The sequence below is a fragment of the Lolium perenne genome, chromosome 3 (genome assembly GCF_019359855.2).
Source record: "Lolium perenne isolate Kyuss_39 chromosome 3, Kyuss_2.0, whole genome shotgun sequence".
NCBI lineage: Eukaryota > Viridiplantae > Streptophyta > Magnoliopsida > Poales > Poaceae > Lolium > Lolium perenne.
Window position 1 is genome coordinate 35,738,499 of NC_067246.2, and position 20,885 is coordinate 35,759,383.

Genomic DNA, 20,885 nt, shown 5'->3' on the forward strand with positions numbered 1-20,885 from the left:
AAATGTTTTGTTCTGGTCTGTCTGGTTACCAAGTTTGTATGTAACTTTTTTCTATTAATGAAATACACCATTGCTCTCAAAAAATATATACCATCTAACATGAATACTTAAGAACTTTTAGAACATGTTAAAATAACACTTTAGGGGGACTCAGAAGTCAGAAAGACATAATACTGGCAATTTTAAAAAAAAGGTAAGATTTCTGCTTCTGGGGTTCTACACCACGGTCATGCAAGTGAATCCCAAAAGAATCAGTAAGCATGGGGTGTGTCCTGTGTATGTTTCGGTGAGCATGGCAGTCGATTCTGTACTTCTGTACTTCCGTGGGATCACATTCCAGCAGAATAAAATCTACAGATTCTTGCACACCATCTAGTTATGCATGCATTATTCTCACTTCTCAGTTCCATTCCCATGTGACTCTCGAGCATAGATCTTAAATTAAAACCACCAGGATCGCCAATTCATGGAGTCCCATATCATTAAATTTTTGATTGAGTTAGGCCAAGGACGTGAGGGGCATTACCTGCCTCGCAAACTTTGAGTTGCTTTCTCTTCCGTCTGCAACAAAAAATAATCAATAAAATCACATGAATTTAATGCGCATAAGAGAAGATGCTCATCTATTAGTTTCTTCTCCTGTTAAGAATCAGATACACATCTTTTTCTTTGGCATCAAGATTGAATAAGAAAAATATATTAACATTGATATAATTTCAGACTTGACTCCAGTATTTAGTGATTTTCCAATCACATCACGTATGGCCACATTCTGTACTCTGTGTACTGGTGCAGTAATAATACTGCAATAAAAAAAAAACTGAAGCGAACTGCCTACAGAATTACATCATTATAGAGCCAAGGGTAGCAAAAGGACTCCTGATCACATGAAGGAATATGTAACTCACAGCACCAGGCGACCTTCACAAGAAACAAACCTAAATTGCATTGTTTCTCCTCATTACCATGACTCCAAGGTTCTTAAATGTCATGATTCCAAAATTACAAGCTGTTTGGCATATAGTTTTGACTATGAGACTATATGCGAAGATCACTACAAACCTGTCAATGAACTATTTACATGAGAACCAAAGACAAATAGAACACAGGCCGCTGAACTAAGCTAGAACTCTGAATTTCTGACACTTTTTTCATCAAGAAGAAACCAGACCATCTACAGCATCAGGAGCAGTAGCAGATTCGATTAATCTCTCGAAATCAATAATGGTCGACTGAAAATTGAACTGATACCCACTTTGCATCCATGATTTTATACACATTGTAGCCTGCATGCTACTGAGAGGAAGGCAGTACTGCTGCTTGTGGATACTGTCCCCTTTGCTTGTGAACAGTTCTTCAGGATCCAATGAGGTCCCTTGGATTGCCAGAAAATCACGGGCCATCAAAGAGAGCCGTGGGTAACGGGAGGAGTGCCCCCTCCACCATTCAAGAGCATCAGTGGAAATTGGTGCAGGGGGCTCAGCGAGATACTGAGTAAGCTCATCAGCGGCAGTGCTCATGCTCACACGACGGCGTTTACGAATAATCTCTTCAGCAAAGGAGAATGCTCCACCATCATCAGCACTGTCTTGGATGCTGTAGCCATTTCCAGCAGCTTGGAAGATGCTGCTGTAGTCTCTCACAAAATGGTCCCTTGCATCCTCCAAGTTGCTTGGGGAGTTGAGGGCGTCAGGGATGAGCTCTCCTTTGATCCTTGGATCAAGAATTGCAGCTGTGAAGGTGTAGATGTTGTAAGCTTGAGATGTGAAGTCAAGAGCTGTCTTGGACATGTCTCTGGCAATGTTCTCAAATAATTTTTGGTGGCTGCTGTTATGGCAGATATTGATCAACTCAAAGACATGGTCCATGAAGAAGAACACTAGGCCAACTGTTGGTAATTTGCAAGTGCAAAGGTTGGTCGTAGTTTTATAGAATGGTTCAAGGTATGAGTGCAACGAATTGACTACTGACTTCTCCTCAGCGCTCAGAACCCAGTCCCTTGGTCCAAATATGTCTTCAAATTTCTTGATGGTGTTATCCATCGCATTAGGGGCCTACAGGAAAAAGGTTTAAAAGATGAAAATTGGAACTATCAACCATGATGGAAAATGGGATGCAGCTATGGACCTGTGCAGTACCTTCTTTACTACATCAAGCATATTGTAATTGCCATTCCAAGTTATCGAATGATCAAATGGGAGTTTCCACGAGCCCTCTTGGTAAACTTCAGCCCAGTGCTTAAAATCCTCCATCATCACCTGGCTCGAATTGGTCTCGAGAATAAACGCACGGGTCTTGTACAAAAGTGACTTCACATGTTTCAGGCCATCTTCTATGATGATCTCCAACGTCCTCGCAGCACAGGGGATGTAGCAGAAGGGGAGCTTACGAGACTCGAGCTCCTGCCTGAGCTCATGACAAGCTTGGATCGCATGTTGGCTGTTATTATGTGTGCAAGCAAGGATCTTCAAATCAATGTTAAACTCCCGCAAGACAGTCAACAGAACACGCAGAACCTCGGCCCCGGTGCACTGGTACCGAATCTGGCACACGTCAAGCAGGACTTTCTGCGAGACCCAACTTTCATCAATCCATTGACACTTGACAGACAAGTACACAATCTGCTCGTAAGAGGTCCAGAAGTCGAGCGCGATGGAGAGCCGGGACCGGACACGCTGCAGCGACGCCTTGACGTCCTCCTTCATGCTCTTGAACACCTGGAGGGTGATCTCCTGAGCCTTCTCCTTCGGCCAAAGCCTGACAGAAGGGCTCAGGTACCTGCAACTGTCGGCGAAGGTGCTGTCCTCGAGGGCGGAGGGCGGAAAGGAGGAGCTGATGAGCCACCGGAGAAGCAACCAGTTTACGTAGTCGACATCGACAGCCGGCTTCGGTTTAGGCTGCGCACGAAGAACTTTTGGTTGAGCCTGGGCCTGAACCTGAACCTGGACTTGAGGCTGTTGCGGTTGCGCGTGCGGTCGAGCTCGCATCGGAGGGTGAGGTTTCTTGTTCCTCGCGAACATGCTGACAATGGTGCTCTGGGTAGGGTCACCTTGAAATTGATCGGCGAGCTGGTCGTATCCGGGGTGCCGGTTGTTCAGATGCTTCCCCAGATTCCCTGTAACACAACAGCGCAGCACATTACCACTGGATGTACATCTATGTTCACTGCTCGCAGTTCAGAGAGTACAAACAAAACAGCTGCTGAATTCTGCAGCGAACATGTTTAAGTCACGGAACAAATGTGCATACTAGGAGTTGTAAGCTTTTTAGTTCTGAAAATTCAAAAAAGTTTGAGTTTTGATGTGTGCTCGATTTTACCGATGGCGGTGGTGAGGCAGTACAAACTAATTAAACAGCTACCTAATTCGCAAAAAAAAATTAAACAGCTACCGAATTCTGCACCAAACACGTATTAATCAAGGAACAAATGTGTATGCTAGGGGGCATTGTTCTTGGTAAGCTAAGGTTCTGAAAATGCAACCAAAAGAGGCAGGGTTTTTTTTTGAATCGGAACACTAGGATTCCATTACTCACTGGACGCAGCAAAATCGCTGGCCAGAACAGCACTTACAACAAATGGGGCAGCCTCAGCTAAATAAACGAACGAGTCTGGCTCACTTGAGGCGCCCAAAGCAGCCAGTTCATGAGCTGCCTTGTTACATGCCCGAGGGCTGAAACTACTCATACAGGAATCGAAATTTAAGCGCATAAAAGCCCTAGCGTCCTTGAAGATAGCACCAGCAGCCGTGCGATCAAATCTGTTTGTGGACAGGGCTTCGGTTAGAATGGTTGAGTCAGTCTCGATATGAATCCTCGTCATGCCCCAAGTCGCAGCGGCGTGGTACACACCTCATTAGCCGAGCTCGCCTTGTCACCGGCATTCACCTTGTTCCTAGCACTCCACCACTGCTAACACAGGATCAGGGCACAGAGTTTTTGTTCAATGTTCAATTCAAGGATGGCCCAGACAACTTCTCTGGCATTTGCACATCCGCAGAGGCTGAGCCGAATGTCCTCGAGCTCAAGAGTCCTCCAGCAAGCTTTCATCACCTTGCAGTTGAGGAAGGTTTGGGCACCCACTTCATCGCTTGTTTGACACATCGGGCAGATGGTGGTCTCAAGCTCAATACCCCTCCTATTGATGTTCATTCACAGCGGTAGACTATGATGAGCAAGTCGCCAGGCAAACTGTTTGACTTTCATAAGGCAAGGCAGAGCCTAGATCCTTTCCCAAATGGGGTCTGGTTGGCTTGATTCCTTAGGCAGGCCAGAGGACGCACGAGTGCAGGCAACATGGAGCTTATATGCCGACTTCACCAAGAACAAAAAAGGCTGCTGAATTCTGCAGCAAACATGTTTAATTCAAGCAACAAATGTGCATACTAGGAGTTGGAAGCTAAGGTTCTGAAAATTCAAAAAAGTTTGGGTTTTAATGTGTGCTCGATTTTACCGATGGCGGTGGGTGAGGCAGTACAAACTAATTAAACAGCTACCGAATTCAAGAAAAACTAAACAGCTAGTACCCAATTCTGCACCGAACATGTACCAATCAAGGAACAAATGCGCATACTAGGAGGCATTGTTCTTGCTAAGCTAAGGTTCTGAAAATGCAACCAAAAGAGACTGGGTTTTATATGTGTGCAGAGTTTTACCGGTGGCGGTGGTGAGGCAGTAGCTCTTGCCGCAGAGCGTGCAGGCGCGGCTCTTGCCGTCAGGCGCCGTCTCGAAGAAGGTGAGGTAGAGGGACTTCATCGTCTTCTTCTTCTTGGGCTTGCCCCCCTCCATGCCGTCGCCGGCGACCGGCAGGGGAGTCATGTCAGCCATCCCGACCGAAGGAGCTCGGGAATGTCAGCAGAGCGCGCGTGGGTGAGGAGCGAGCGAGCGAGCCGATGGGTCGGTAGCGGCGGCGAGGAGCCGAGCCGGCAGAGAGGGAAGGGGGTTTGGGAGGCGAGCCGGCGCCGGCGCCGATCGGGACGGGGGTGGGAGGGGAGCGAGGCTGGCTCGCAGCTAGGGTTTGGTTGGGTCCGAGCTCGAGTTGAGTTTTGGGCTGGGTTCGGAAGGGGCCGGCTCGATCGCCAGCCGGCTTCCTTCCTTCCTTCTCTGGCGAGCCACTCTGCTAATGCTAGTGGTGCCAGCTGCAGCTAATCTTGTATGTTAATTTTTTTTTTTGTTTCTTTTTTCTTTGAGGAGCAGATTTTATAAAGCCAAAAAATGAGGGAAAAAACATCAGATCGAAATTTTAATAATCAATACTTTCTTCGATCATAAATAAATGTATTAGATTTGTCTAAAATTTGGTCTATCCAATGTCCTGCCAACAATTTAACAAGCTCGGTGGTGTACAGAAAGAAATAGATAGAGATTTGGTCAGCTTCGGTCTAAAATCCAATGAAAAATCGTAGAAATGTTAAAAGAAAACCATTGTCGAAATTGTTACAGGTACAAAGCGTGTCTACTCTAGATGCCTACTTGGCGGTTTTCCTCCATGTTTTCAATCATATATTTACTTCGCATTCCCTCAAAAAAAATTACTTGCCATTTTTAATTTATTTTTTAAAACAAAAGAATGAGCGGGGAATTTAATTAAGAAAAATATTTGAGACAAAAGAAAACTGTACCAATGTATAATAAATAAAAATGAATGGTTATTTTGGCCTGCTAGATTTCAAGGTCAATGTGTTTCCATGAATCCCGCTCCCACTATTGTGCCAAGAGCCCATGGACTTGCTTCCAACTCTGTTGAACACGGTGACAACCACCATGCTCTCGCTACCAGGCCACCAGCCCATCCACTTTGTAGGGTGTAAAGTATAATCCTACCTAAGTTCCACGTTTAATACATTTTGCTTTTACTGGTGTAAATTTTGACATAAATTTTAAACTAGGAAAGGTAAAATACACTAAAAGTGAGATCCCAGGATTCCACCTTGACAACCTACCACTTTGCTTCCTTGTATATAGTGAGAGTGGGAACATGAGAGAGTGTGTGAATCCGATGCCATCAGAGCAGACCATCCCCGATCGTGTGTCCCAAACTGATTTTTCTGTTTGCTACGGGTTAATATGTTGTTCAGCGTTATTAGAGCATCCCTGATCCATGGGAAGCGTGGTGGGTTTAACGGACATGGGCCGTTGACGACGTGGCTCTTGGCGGGCCACGCCTGTCTTAGACACAACCATAGACAACCGCATTTTCCTAATTGTACCATGGTTCCCGAGGTTGTGGAGGCAGGTGAGACTCCTCGTCGACATTACGCCTCCCCATGCGATGGCACTAATGCACACCGCTCCTTTCCTCCCTTGCTCCCCTGCCTTCCGCCTTTTTTCCTATGTCGTCTCTGGCTATGGAAGCTCGACCATCGCATGACGAGCCTCACACTCGCGCATCCGTCACCACCTCGCTGCCTCAACCCACGATGAGTAGGCCGTTAGGTTTAGTTTAAATTTAGCTTTTTTAGTGTTTCTGTCGAATTTGAGTGTCTTCATTTTACCCGTTTGGGGGACACCAGCCCCCACCACACACAAAAAAGGGGCAACGCACGCCGGCATGCAACCGTTGAAAAAGAGTCACCATATGCATTATGTTTACTGAATATTTCTACATAAATAATTATGCTACTTGTTAGTTGGTTGTGTTTTTTTATATCTAAAATGAAAGTTTGTGGTTTTATATATGGTACAAAAAAACAGAGGGAGTGCCATTTTGCCGAAAGCAACTAGCGTGCCAACACTATGCACCTTCTTTCCGATATTTCCGTAAGAAGAAGAAAAAACTATGCACCTTTTGTAGACGAAGAAGTAGTAAATCATGCACTTGTTCTCTTATCTTGATGTGGTGTGCTGTGTCAGTCAAATTCTGATAAAACTACAGAAGATGTTTGTACAAAGGCAAGGCTAGCAAGCAAGCAAGGGATCGATGACTCCAGCAGAGGAACAGCATGGCCAGTACAGGCCGGCTCGATCTGCCGCTCCCTATGACAAAACCCATCCTATGATCAACACTGTTCTTCTTTCTATTCTTTCTTTTTTCCTTGTATCATTTCCTCCTCTTTGACGAAGATCTCCTCCATATCACGCCCAGCGGCAGCGTGAAGATCGGGAACGGGATCTTGGGCGCCGGAACGCTGTAAAAGTTCAGAAATGTTAACAACAAAACCTCTCATCGTCTGCATCATCAGCATCGATATTTTGGGTAGGGGGCTCTGGCTTACTGCAATCTGATGGTCTCGATCTGGATGAGCTCCGCCTCCATGAACCCGTGCCGCGCCGTGGCGTTCTGCCGGATGGCCAGGACCCTGCACCCCAGGCTGCTCACTCCGGCGGACGGGCTCGGCGCGCTGAGAGTTGGACAACGCAAGAACACGCAGAAATTCAGACATATATATATTTCTTGGTTGTTGATTGTTGGGACCAAGAATTAGTAGTACCTGTAGATGAAGCTCTTGTCGTGGATGCCGAGCACGAGCGTGGTGGCTTTGAGCTGGCCCACCGCCGCCGCCACCGTCTCCCCGAGCTCCCCCTCCCGCACCACGATCTCCACCTTCGCCTATGTACACGCGCGCGTTCCCCGCCATCAGCTCAGCTCACAAACCAATCAACCATGGACGACAACGACAGAGAGAAATTCACTGGTTTACCGTACCTCAGCGATGCCGTTGCAGAGGTCCTTGAAGGCGAGCGCGAGCTGGAAGCCGCGGAGGCGCAGGCCGCGGCGCCGCCGCCTGGACCGCGAGGGCGGGCACACGTGGAGCAGCGCGATGGAGTCGCCGCCGCGGATGAAGTTGCGCACCGCCCACTGCAGCGCGGCCCGGGACGCCGGCGCGTCCTCCACCAGCACCGCCACCCTCTGCGTCTCCATTGTTAACTGGTCACCCCAAACGCAAGAACCCGAGCTAGCTGACTAATCCCGGCAATTAAACAGACGCATCATCAACCTCGCTGGCGTGTTGGCATGATGAACGGAGAATGGAAGGATTGGTGAGAAGCTGTAGCTACCTAGCTAAGCTAGCAAGAGTTCAGGAATGGAGAAGGTGCTGTTGGGACCAGAGGTAGGGAGTGAGGGACCTCTAGCTTGGCATAGCATAGCTTAGCTTACCTTCCTGTGCTTGTGTTACCATGAGTGGTATTAATTAACATGCTATATACTGCTAACCTGTCCAAAATGGTTTGCTCAATTGAAAAGTCTCGACTTAACTTGCCTGCGTGCGACGGATCACGTGCTTGGCCGATAGCACAAAATTTGTTTGGTTCTATACGCAGATTGCACTGTGAATTCTCAGCTAAACTTACATTTCGAGGCCATGTCGGCATTCGAAACGACAGCTAAACTTACCGAGTGCTATGCAGTGCATACCAGCATATTCGATGATCGAGCGCAATTGTGCTCAATTACTTGCTTGCGGTTAACCGACCAGCGGCGCCGGTTAGACAGAGAGAGAGGGAGGGAGATGGGTCGTTTTCGTCACGGGTTAGAGGTTGGGGGTAGTGGTTTAGATCAATTACTTTAGGTTTGGAGCTTCGTTATCTTGTGGATCATGACAAGAAATTGTGTCGTTTCAACTAGTGTAGCAGGTGGTTGATTATGTGGAAACGATTATGAAATGTGCCATGGCCCATGGGGAGGGATGATGATAGCGGGCAGTTGATTATTATGTCACGCTAGTCGCACATATATATACTGGCAAGCAGGTTGTGTCATAATATAATACACACGAATATCGTTTGTCCTATACTATAATTCAAATGAGTATCTGGGTTTGCTGACATTGTTGAGCAACTAAGGGGTGATCGTGAGCTGATCAACTTTTTTTTGGCTTCCTTTCATTTCTGTTGTTGTAATGTGGGATCCACCCATATGCCTCGGATGAGCAAATCATTGATATTCAGGAGAGATTCCGTGTCAAGCCCACCGATTTTGAGCTGAATTAGCCGGTGGGTGCATGATTAGAGACAAGCAGGGCCGTGATGCACAGTTGATAGTTTCGGCTGCTTGTGTTGTCGTCCTCTGCTTGGCACATCTCTGTGGGATTAGCTTAGCTTCACAGGGGACGCCGTGTCATGTCGCTGAATCCGTGCATTGCATCACTGAACTTCTTGTGGCCGACCAACCGAACCCTGTGATCCTGGTGTGCACCGTCCGCCTGTTTCTTCAGGGATCATGCTTCGTGCATGCCCCTGCAGCTACGGCCTCCTGTTCCTGGAAACCGGATGTGCTTAAAACGCGGGAAATTGTACTGTACAAAGTCCTGCTAGCCAAGGTTAAAACTGTGGTCATCAGCAAAAGTGTATGGATCCCAAACGGGCCATGATGCTTTGGATCTAGACTATTCAAACGGGAGTTTGGCTGGGTTCTCGTCAGCACGATCCGGTGCCTCGCTGAAAGCAAGGCACGGAGCGCCTTGAGGCACCGGATCTGCCGCTCAACCGGTATCCAACGGACAGCAGCAGAAATGGCTGGTCAGAACCGAGTCAACAGCCCGCCTCCCCTCATCTCCTCACGCAGAAATGACTCGTTTCTGACCAGCCTTTTCCACTGTTGTCCGTTCGATGTCGGTTGAGTGGCAGATCCGGTGCCTCAAGGCGCTCCGTGCCTTGCTTTCAGCGAGGCACCGGATCTCAGTCCAGCTGTGTATGCGTTGCTTTCCCGTGCCGTGTCTGGTCCAGCACCAGGTGCACGTGTACTTCCTTCTTCTCTTGATGCCTTTCTGTCAAGCCAAGACGAGATGCGCCACCTGCCGGACCTTCATTCTAAGCCAACCACGCAAATGCAAATCCACCAAGATGGCTGCTTCCAAAATCCAACTACAATGTACATTGTACAGCTTTCCTTCCCAAAGATCAACAGAGGAGGTACATGGCCGACTGCTACCAAACCCATGAAAGCGCTGCCCCAACTTATCAGCATCATCCCCAACCAACAAACCAAACAACCGGGTGCCATAAACAGACACGCACTCTTTCCCGCACAGCTCCAGGTGTCCCTTCCAAACTACAGGGGACAGAAAGGAAACTAAAATGGGAACTAAATAAAAGCTTGTCATCAGTTGTAACAGTTGTGTTTACAAATGTAGTATTACATGACCTGTGAATCCATATCCTGGCAACAATAATAACATGCACTCTTTGTCAAGTACTGAAAACAGGTAGTAACAAGATACAGCTAGAGTAAGCAAATCAAGAAAGGAGCTACTGAGTGTGAGATAAAAGCCCAGCGCTACGGTACCAGGTACGAGATCGGCCTATACAACTACATCTCAGACACGCGGTACACGCTCAAAGCATCAGACAGCTGCTCGTCTGTCCACCGGCAGCTCTTACACAACACCAGAGGGGTGTATGAACCAACCCGCATCAACTACAAGCCCACAGGTCCCCCTGCTGCTGGGACGAGGGCCACACGCCAAGGAGCGTTTATTTGCAGAACGGTAAGAGCGAGATGCACTGCGGTAAGGCTACAACACCAGGGGTACAGCGGGCGCGCTCAGAAGTCTTCCTGCCCACCACCCCTCCCCGTGTTCCCGTAGCCTCCTCTGCCACCATAGTAGTTCTCCTGGCCACCACCCCTCCCTGTGTTTCCGTAGCCTCCTCTGCCACCGTAGTAGTTCTCCTGGCCGCCACCCCTCCCCGTGTTTCCATAGCCACCTCCTCTTCCACCGTAGTAGTTTTCCTGGCCACCCCTTCCCATGTTTCCATAGTCTCTTCCACCACCCATGTTTCCATAGTCCCTACCACCATAGTACGACCCACGGGAACGACCACCGCCACGATAACCCCGACCACCACCACGGTAGGGCTGGCGATGCCTTGGGAAATCGCCAAAAGTCTGTGCAAAAGATAAGCATCAGGGATAGATGGTAAGTTTTTTATTTGAGAATGTACAGATGGCAAGTAGTATACATCAAGAAAGGGAGTTGCTAATGTACCTCTGTATCCATTTTCCTCAGTTCTGAAAATCTAGGCCTTCCATTTTGCCCTCCGCGTCCAAATGTTCCACCAGAAAGGGAATCAAAGAAATCGTCCTTGACGTAGACGGGCTGCATAAAGGATGAGAAATGGGTTAACTTTTTGCAGGAACGAGCAAACCTTTGAATGTCCAACAAGAATAAGGAAACTATCAAACCTTAACATCTAACTCTGGATTGTCTGTTTCATCGTACTCCAGGTCTTCATTAAATACATCATCTCCTAGCTCACCATCTTTATCCCTAGACTGGGATTTCTTACCAAGATTACCCCATACTTCATCTTTGTTGAACTTCTCATTCATGGCCATGAAATCGAATTCTTCAGTAAATTTTGTTAGTGATTGCGACAGCTGCATGCAAGAAACCAGAAAGCATGAGTAACTCAAGCCAAATGTTCTTCTGTAGCAGCATATTCACCATGTTTCATACAAGAACATGTAAATATGATACAAGAGTCGAGCTCTACAAAATAGATAACAGGAATGCTGTTTACATTTATTGAGACCTCATTATAGTGGAAGGGCTTTGAATTTCATTGATTCAAGTTTAAAACTCCTCTCCTCTAGTTTCAGGTAGATCATATCCTTCATATCTCTATTTTATTGTGCATGGAAACATGTGGATCCCTAACTTTATACTAACAGAACTGAAGATAAAAGGTAACATAACATATGTACCACAAACTAAAAAAATAAATTTATTGAGACAACAGAAGTGAGCAAACCAAAGTTTTTTATGTGAATAGTATAAATATTCTCTAACTATAAAAACATTGTCGATAGTTATGTACAATTATCATTTATTTTTTTGCATGGATAACAAGAAGGTGCAGAAGACAATTTGGATAACATATGTTTCCTGTTAAAAATAGTGATTCTGGTGAAAACAATAAATGTATAACAAAGGGAAACTGTAACAGCACAATAACGCAGGCAGCAACATTTAAGATTAAAATGAATATTCAATGTTGAGAATGTGAACACAAAACAAGAAGAGATGCTGGATTGTAAGTGGCTTACCGCACTACTGCCTCTACCTCTTCCACAGCCTCTAAAGTGGTGGTGGCTCTGTGAACTAGCTCCATTGTACTGAAAGCGAAGTGAGGGAGAAAATAATAAGTACAGCCCTAAAAATGAGCACAGTAAGATAAAGATAAACCAGAAATTTGTTACGAGGAAATATGTCTGGTTAGTGTACAAAATGTTCTGTTAAAAGCAAATTTGACGAAAGAATAGCTGCAAAACAAATGCAAGCATCCATCACCATGCCTTAAGAAACAAGATAACTAGAGAAAAACTGTGAAATATTATCAATCAGAAAACTGTGAAATATTTTATGTTGAACGCGAACAGTGTTTCCAGGTGGTTAACCAAACGTTGAAGGTTTCAAGTAGGCAGTAATCCAAATTCAGAACTTGATTTCATATTTGATAACTTAAACGTTAGTTTTCAAGCAGGCAGTAATCCAAATTCAGAACTTGATTTCATATTTACTGTCTAGTGGACGATAAAGCTTTCAAGCAGGCACTAATCCAGATTCAGAACTTGATTTCATATTTGATAACTTAAACTGACTAGTGAACAACTAGTTACCACAGGTAACACTGGACAGGATCTAGAATTATCCTCATAGAAGTTCTAATGACGCTAACTGGTTTTACACTACCTTGCAAGTTTATACTCGTAAAATAACTGAAACTCCACTCTATATCAGACTCAAGTTTCAAACAATTAGCGGTGTTTTGAATTTGAAAAGAAAACCTACAAAATACTATCTACCAAAAGTTAATGCTTAAAGAACAATAGTAGGTTCTATGGTTCCAGAACAGAATGTTGGAGAAAAGGAATATAACAAGCAGAGGGGTCACTGCCAATTCCTTTCGGCAAATCAAGCAAAATTATCATGATAATAAGATCATCAGGACTTTAGTTTTATAGTATAGCTCTGAAGAAAAGCATGAATGCAAATCCATGCAGAAAACAGACATAGAAATGCTGGCATACCTTTTGTGGTGTCTGTTTCGGCAATGGTAGTATAGGCTCATTGTTTTCAGGTAGAGCACGTGTCGGCGGATCGGGTAGCAATGGTTCCGCAACCCGTGTTTTAGGGTCAGCAGGCTTAGCAATGTTGCTGCTCATCTGTAAAGGTGTCTGCATGGACTGAGATGATGAAAGCATGGATGGAGCATTCTGCAATAATTGACCAGATGATGCCAGAAAAGGTGCTGGCATCTCCAATCCAACTGTACTAGATGAGGCAACAGTGGAAGAAATTGCCTGGGATGCTGTTTGATATGACAGTGTTGAGCTTGGATTTGCGGCAGAATTTAAGTTCTTTGATGCTGTCGCATTAGTTTCAGTCATGGAAATTGGCTGGCTGGCTATAGGAAGGGAGGTAACATGAGATGGCACCGGAGGAGTAAACAAAGGTACCATGTTCGGCAGAGGCTTTGATGCTTCTGGACCTAATAAGCTAGCAGAAGGTGCCGTCGTAGCAGGCATGATACTTGAGGAAGGGCCTTGACCAGCAACTGATGGTTGTAACAAGGGGGGCTGAAGTTCTGAAAGTTTCTGTGGCCCAGATTGTAAAGAGGGATTCATTCCTGGATACTGGAAAGTCTGTGGAGCTGATAATCCAGGTGTGGGCTGAAGCAAAGGAGGTTGCTGCAAATGCTGTGGAAGGCTACCTGGAGGTGCATAGTATCCCTGCCAGTACATCGGGGGGACTGAGAGCCCTGCACCATTTCCAGCAGGTGGGACAGAAGATCCCCACGGAGTATTTCCTGGTTGATACAGAGGAATATTACTCTGAAAACTTGGCCTCTGAAACCCATATTGAGCTGCCTGGGAGCTGAGGTCTGGTAAAGCTGCACCACCAGCAGTCGGCAAACTTGACGAAGTCGATGCTGGCTGAGGATAATGTGACTGCAGAATAAATATTGCATCAGCTGAATGTCCCATAAGGCACAATCCATGTATTCACATCATAGTAGTACCTGGATTATGGCAGGATCATTGTGCAGGGGAGTTGGTTGTGGAGGTGGTGGTTGTGGTGGCGACGACTTAACTTGCAAATCCTGCAGAAGCAAAGTCAATTGTCCTTCTCCGGTAAGATACAATAGTAACAAAGGACTCAAGTAGATAGCTCATAGCAGATACTGTAAATGGAAAGTTTGAAGCAATTTGAAAGGTGTGCACTGACAAAAACATACTGTGGAAACTAAATTAATGCATTGCCAAGATAAAACCTGCACACGATCTAGCCATCATAATATGTCTTAGTTGTGATGTATATTATGCAGTCCTACCACAACAAAATTCAAAGCATAACATGGTGTTACAAGCACTACATTAGGATTTTTACATTTAATAAAAGAATAAAAGAAAGGCACGGACAATGCTGTGAAGTACAACATGACCACCGACTATGGATTCAATTTCATGTAACCAAGAAATAAATTAACCCGTGACAGCCCTACACTGGTCGAGCAAACAGGGATAAGCAAAAAAAAAAAATCCTACCTACATGTAATCTCTGTATGTGGATTAACCCAGTGGAAATAAGGCAACAGAAACACAATGGGATTACTTCAAGCAACAATAACAGGAAGAACGTTGGAATTGCACACAAAGGTACCTTGATATCGCTTCCGCGGAAGAGTATGTACTCGTAAACTTTGTCGCTAGCGGGAATCTGTATCCCGTCCTTCTTCCGTCCCTCGGTTCCAAATGACCGCACTACAAAACGAGAAAATGAATGGGTGTAGATTAGGCACAAACGCAGCGCAGACCCACGCGGAAAGGAAAGCAACAGTAAAGCTACCACCTCAGTTATAAAGCTATTGCGTAGGAGTACGAGAGGATGCGGCAGTTCACTTGACAAATCGTAACAAAAAAGGAAAGGGAAATACTACTGCTGCCACAACAAACGGTCGGCGTAATAATTCTATCGGGTAACCGTCCAATTTCACCTCGACTGGCGCCGCGCGCGCGGCGTGCGTAAGACCTAGGGTCTGCCTCGTCGGGAGCAGCAGCGGGAACCGAATCTAGGGCTAACGCAAGCGCATCTGACTAGGGCGAAGGACGGTGCGGAAGCGGGCGCGCGGGGCGTGCGGGGGGTGGGGGAAGGGGGAAGGGGCGGACGGATTCTCACCATTGCGGAGGCCGATGCTGGACTCCTCGGTGTTGATGTTGTAGAGGACGCCCTCGTACCTGATCTCGCTCTTGGAGGTGAGGCTGATGAGGCTCCCGAGGTACGTTTCCGGCGACGCCGCCGCCCCAGACGGCGGCCGCGCGGACGAGGAGGAGGAGGACGACGAGGGCGGTGGTGGCGGTGGCGCTTCGGCCGCCATGGCCGCCACGGGATTGCTAGGGCTAGAGCGAGAGCGATGGGGAAAGGAGATGGAGATGGAGAAACCCTAGGCGGGCGGGCGATCCGGTTTTGCTGTGCTGCGGATGGGATGGTGTTTCGGTTTATGGGCTCGGGCGGGCGGGATTAGGGGGCCCAGATTGCGAATTTCTTACGGCGGCAGGCAGATGCCGATCCAATCCACAAATCATGGGATCCATTGTGGTGACTTCAACATATAGGGGTATCATTTTTGCTAACTAGGCGTATATCTCACTTCATCATTATCCACTTCTTAGTCTAATTCAAATATTGTTCAACATGTACCTTTGTTGCTGTTTATAGTATTAGTTTATCGTGTTTTTCCAAGCTAGAGTTGGAGTTCATGCAAAGGCCATGTGGCATCTGATTACTGTCGGGAGAATGACCTGAATTAATTCTTCCTTGGCCGACGACACAAAAGTGCCCTGCCCCCGACTTGAGATTACGCCTTCCACTAGCATTGCCATTTTGCGTCTCTTTCCCTTTCTGTTCTTCTTACCGCGCGCGCCCTCTGACGCTTATCGGGACTGGTAACATTGTCGAAACCCCCCTCTAATCGACCCCACCAGTGTGGGACAAAGAAGAGTGCGCGAAATCTCATGAAAGGTTCATGCGAGGAGGAATGTCCCGAACAGTAACTCCTCCTTTTGGCCAGAAGTCGCTCGACATTCTGCTGCCGAACCTTACCGAGGACATCGACGGGCGAGCGGGAGGTGGAGGTTTGTAGCTACGGCGAGGGGAGGCGTGCATCCGTTCTCCCCACTGCTTATTCTCTTCAGATTCCTCGTTCTTCACCCTCGCGCACACATTTATCAGGGTGAACCAAACACTTGTAGTCATAGCAGAAGTGAGGAACATTTTCATATTTCAGACCAACCCATCTTCCTTCCTTATCTTCCTCGGATTCCTTTAGGCTAACACCCTGAAGTAGTGGCTTGTCTACTTTGACAGCCGCTCCGACTCTCAGATCTTCGCTCCATGCCATGCCTTCCTCATCCACATCAGCCGAAATATATATCCCAATCTAGCCGCCTCTCAATTCCCAATAAACCATATTCATCATATCCATTCGGCAAGTCTAGGATTCTGACCCAGATATCCAAAGAATTAAACACCATAACATACGGCCTAATTGAGCCTTAAACTCTTGTAGAAGAGCAGCATGAAAATCAAATTACCATGGTCTACTCTTCATAACATGATCTTTGGTCTGCGTTGATCCATAAATACCCCATGCTCCCTGCATCACTCTCTCTAGAACACCAATAATAAACTTACGAGGCAAACAAACCATACCCAAGATCGTCCACTTGGGGCGAGGAACTAACCTTGGTTCCACTTCTTTAAACACAAGGCCATATGCCTCCTTGTCGTCAGCAACAAGTCGCCCATCCTCGCGGATAGACATGCTGCCAGATCATGAGCGCCCGATTTGATCATCGATCTTGATGTGGCCTTAGACGCGCTGCCTTCCATCGCTGCACGGCGATTCATAGTAGCCATGGCCTTCCCAATCGATCCGCAGCCCGAGACAGCTTTGTGAACCCCACATCCAGCCACCAGAGGGGATCGCGCCGTCGTGATCTCGTCCGCCGGCAGGAAACCTCACCACCCTCAAGAAGAAAACCCTAGTGGAACCGCGATCGCCCTAGATAAACTTTCGATGTATCTGGTGGACCCACTTAATGATTCAGACACCACATATCGGAATGATCCTTTTGAACTAAATCTCTACATAACTATATTGGCTAGCCCAAAGAGTGAGACGAATCGAGCAGATAGAGATTGTTACAAATGGTGTTTGACTGATTCCTCTGAATATCTTTGCGTTGCGAGCATCTCAAATGTTCCAGATGGTAATCAGAATGATGGAGGGCCAAATTGGCCCTCGACATAATTTCATTCTTGAATTGCTAAATCAGATTAGACCGCTAAGATAATTTGAACTCACAGTTTTCCTTTTGTACCAAGATAGTCTTGATGTCAACTTCCAAATTAGAGGAGTGGTACATGTATGTGTGTGTGTGCATGCTTTATTCAGCCTATTCAATCAACGTAGACCATACAATTGAGATAGCGGGAAATCCAAAGTGACGACGCCCGGCAACAGCAAACGGATTTGGCTCCTCATCCGGACGGGCGCATGCGCGTCCACTCCTCGCCGCAGCAACAATGTCGCATCGAATCCTCAACACCTCCAAGCCCACACTGCCGCCTTCGCCGCCGCCGCCACAGCTCCACCACCCTCCACCGCAACCGCCGCCAAAGCTCGGTCGCCGCGCCGCTGCCGTCGCTATCGCGGTCTCGCCGGCGCTCCTCGGAATCACCCCTGTGGTGGTGGCACCACCGTCCGCCAGGGCGCAAGAAGCGGCACCAGCAGCTCAAGAAGTGGTGCCAGCGGCAGCGGCGGCCTGCATCGATGAGCTGCCGATCACGGCCAAGGCGTTCCTGGACGTGTCCATCGGGGGCGAGCCGGCGGGCCGCATCACCATCGGCCTCTTCGGCGACGCGGCCCCCGCGGGCGCGGCCCGGTTCCTGTCCCTCGCCACGGGCGTCGGGTACCGGCGCAAGGAGTTCGTGAAGGTGGTGCCGGGGTACGTGCAGCACGCCGGCGTGGTGTCGTACCCAGCCCTCCCGGCGGTGACCGACCGGCTAGCTGCCGAGATGGACGCGGTGCGCGCGCGCTGCGCCGGCGGCGGCGGCGGGACGACGATGCACGTGGCGGGGGCGGTGTCGATCGTGGTGCGGGACCCGAGCCTGCCGCCGCCGAGGCCGAAGCTGGTGGCGCGGGGCGGGAAGCTGGAGATACAGGAGGAGCAGGCGGGCGTGGTGCCCAACGGCACCGAGTTCGTGATCGCGACCAGGGACTCGCCCGAGCTGGACGCGTCGGCGCTGGTGGTGGGCAAGGTCGTGGACGGCATGGACGTCGTGGCCAAGATCGCCGCCGTGCCCACCGTCAAGGACAACAGCGGCTCCGGCTACTTCAAGTCGGTGCTCCTTAACTAGCTGCAAATTCGATCACCAATCTTCTGTGCACGTACGATTGCGTTTCTTTTGTTTGGATTTGATTGTGTGTTGCTGCGAAATGCAGGGTGGCCAAGCTGATCGGGGACAAGAGAGCGGTGGTTGCAGAGCGAGGGTTCAACCGCCCTTACACAAAGATTCTAGTCACCAACTGTGGAATCCTAGAGTAGTAGCTAGAGTAGTAGTTCGAGCAATCGACTGAGCTTCGAGGCATGTCTTCCTTTGATCTTTTCGTTCTTTGTCCGTACTGCATCTACTAGGACGCCTCACTTCGCCCCGGTGATACAAGCTTTATCGTCTCGCTGTTTTGACACGTATTGTTAGTTCTTGGGTGTGAACAGTTATTGTTCTATGAAAAAAGTCCACTTTTGGTCCTTGAATTCTAGTGGAAATTCACTTTTGGTCCTAAAACTTTTTTTTGGTTCAAAACGGTCCTTAAACTCTAAGAATGGTTCACTTTTAGTCCTTACCTCAGTTGAGCTAGGAAATTATTTACCACGGGTGGCAGAAGACTCAAGGCGACATTGCATGAGCACAGAGGCAGGATGATATTTTTTTTAGGCAGGACGATGTTGATAGGCAAAGCAAGCATGCCTTCAAGTGAATTGGGAGAGAGAGAGAGAGAGAGAGTGTGTGTGTGATATATCGAGCGAGAGACTGGTCCGGGGACACAAGGGTTTCTATTTTTTCATTAAGATGTTGGTTTCGACATCTCAACTAGCTTGGGTTTGGTCTAGTTCAAAAACAATTCGGTTGGTTGATTGTTTCTTCTTTCCATGTCAGCGATTTTCTCAATTAAACCAAAAAAGGATGAAAAGTGAACTATTCTGAGAGTTCAAGGCCCGTTCTAAACTAAAAATAAATTTTAGGACGAAAAGTGAACTTCCTCAAAAGTTCGAGGACGAGAAGTGGACTTTCTTGTTCTATCAAGAACTAACTTCTTCTCATCTAGCACTGATCACGAAGTAAATCTAACGGTTTAAAAGATTTTTTTTCTAGTTCAGTTGCAACCCAACATGTAGCTGAAAATATCTCAGTTACAACCTAATTTGCAACTCAAATGCATGAATCACAATGCAAATTTGATGTTGTAAGAGTGTTCTCAGCCTCTACTGAGAACTAGCAAATCCATTAGTATTTTCATTGTTCAGCAGTTTTGGTCTTGGGGATGAAGAAATAGTGCTTCAGGATCCATTACGTGTCCAAGGCTTTTTTCTTCTTCTCCGTTATTTTGGTTCTCAAATATGAAACCTTAGCTAATTCTATCTCAATTAACTGTCTATTTCTAGTTCTAAGTTCTGTAACATATGTTTTCTCAATTAGATATGGTTTTATTAGATAAAGGAGAATATCGCTGCAACCATGTAGATGAAGTCAGATAATAAAGTTATGGAACCCATACGACCCACATAAGCTGAAAAAACCCTAAATAAAGCAGTGAAAGATACAACCATGACCATAAGCCTCAAAATTCTCCCTAAAGCCGCAATCAAACTCGTCATTCTGGTTCCACTGTAGCAATAGTAAAGTATCTGCAAAGACCTATAGACGATCATAGCTTGTGGAATCGCCGCAATAGAAGACCATCGCATACAACAAAATTGCCAAGCATATCGCCGAGGGGACCTTACCGTTAACATTGCTAGACCAGGTCGATGATCCTTCTAGCAAATGCTCAAAGTAAGGGGTTGTTGAACACGACAATCTCGCTGATGGTACTAATGGAGCCACGCCAACGAACAACAACAAGAATCAATTGACGATCACCGTCTGAAAAAACATTGCAGTGACACCAAAATCAAACAACTGAAATTTTCCTACGCCTAATGAGATATGCAAACTTCTCCCCACGACACTAGAGTGGTTGCTGGAGGTGGATGGAGTGGAGATTGCGTTTGGACTTGGGGGGCTAGGGTTCTAACAGGGCCAAGTCGCAACACAATCCGAGGTTTTCAGCTGAATATTCAAAATATTGTGCATTAAATATGTATTGACTATTTATATATGGGTATTATAAAGTTGCCACCAAATATAGGAGAGTGGATTCTGTGACCGGGTGTATAGGTGTGAACGCGGTCATCATCGTTGGATTTGCTTTAAGATTCTCGAGCCAAACTAACGGCCACACACGGTCCTAACGGCCACACAAACGAATCTGCTTTTCTTTGCGTTTGTTGTCCGCTCTCGTAGTATCGTGGACCACATGCTGTTGACACACAAGTCTCTCTCTCACCTTCAATTACCAAATTCCCCAACAATCCTAAAAATCTAAACGAGCTGGTGGATGCTGCTCTCGGTCGGCGAGGCCGTCACCGTGGCCATCAAGGTTGAGGAAGCCCCTGACCGTGGCTCCAGCGCCGGTGCCGGAGGAAGCCGCGGATTGCCAGCACCTTCCAACCACGGCGCGGGCGCGGCGGAGAGCTCGAGGCGGGGCCGTGCCGGCCGGCGCGAGGAGGCGGCGCGCCGGAGGAAGGCGTCGAGATGACTCGTCGAGGAGGAGCAGGCCGA

The 20,885-nt window shown here is 47.3% G+C and overlaps 4 protein-coding genes across 4 annotated transcripts; 1 reads left to right on the top strand and 3 right to left on the bottom strand.

Moving 5' to 3' along the window:
- Positions 1-928: 928 nt before the first annotated feature.
- LOC127340747 (putative AC transposase) lies at positions 929-5,054 on the bottom strand. The gene is made up of 3 exons (XM_051366499.2): positions 4,653-5,054; positions 2,139-3,115; positions 929-2,054 (listed from the first exon to the last, which is right to left on the bottom strand). The coding sequence occupies exons 1-3, from the start codon at positions 4,822-4,824 to the stop codon at positions 1,155-1,157; spliced, it is 2,049 nt and encodes a 682-aa protein (XP_051222459.1). The 5' UTR covers positions 4,825-5,054; the 3' UTR covers positions 929-1,154.
- Positions 5,055-6,799: 1,745 nt separating this feature from the next.
- LOC127340746 (uncharacterized) lies at positions 6,800-8,205 on the bottom strand. Its single transcript, XM_051366498.2, has 4 exons — positions 7,643-8,205; positions 7,428-7,546; positions 7,212-7,337; positions 6,800-7,124 (listed from the first exon to the last, which is right to left on the bottom strand). The coding sequence occupies exons 1-4, from the start codon at positions 7,856-7,858 to the stop codon at positions 7,037-7,039; spliced, it is 549 nt and encodes a 182-aa protein (XP_051222458.1). The 5' UTR covers positions 7,859-8,205; the 3' UTR covers positions 6,800-7,036.
- A 1,800-nt stretch (positions 8,206-10,005) lies between these two features.
- Positions 10,006-15,425, bottom strand: LOC127340745 (protein decapping 5). Its single transcript, XM_051366496.2, has 8 exons — positions 15,117-15,425; positions 14,601-14,701; positions 13,960-14,040; positions 12,968-13,888; positions 11,984-12,052; positions 11,120-11,314; positions 10,923-11,033; positions 10,006-10,822 (listed from the first exon to the last, which is right to left on the bottom strand). Exons 1-8 carry the CDS (start codon positions 15,313-15,315, stop codon positions 10,481-10,483), a joined length of 2,019 nt encoding a protein of 672 aa, XP_051222456.1. The 5' UTR covers positions 15,316-15,425; the 3' UTR covers positions 10,006-10,480.
- A 1,990-nt stretch (positions 15,426-17,415) lies between these two features.
- On the top strand, positions 17,416-18,757 carry LOC127340744 (peptidyl-prolyl cis-trans isomerase CYP26-2, chloroplastic). Its single transcript, XM_051366495.1, has 2 exons — positions 17,416-18,340; positions 18,445-18,757. Exons 1-2 carry the CDS (start codon positions 17,526-17,528, stop codon positions 18,545-18,547), a joined length of 918 nt encoding a protein of 305 aa, XP_051222455.1. The 5' UTR covers positions 17,416-17,525; the 3' UTR covers positions 18,548-18,757.
- The last annotated feature ends 2,128 nt before the right edge of the window (positions 18,758-20,885 follow it).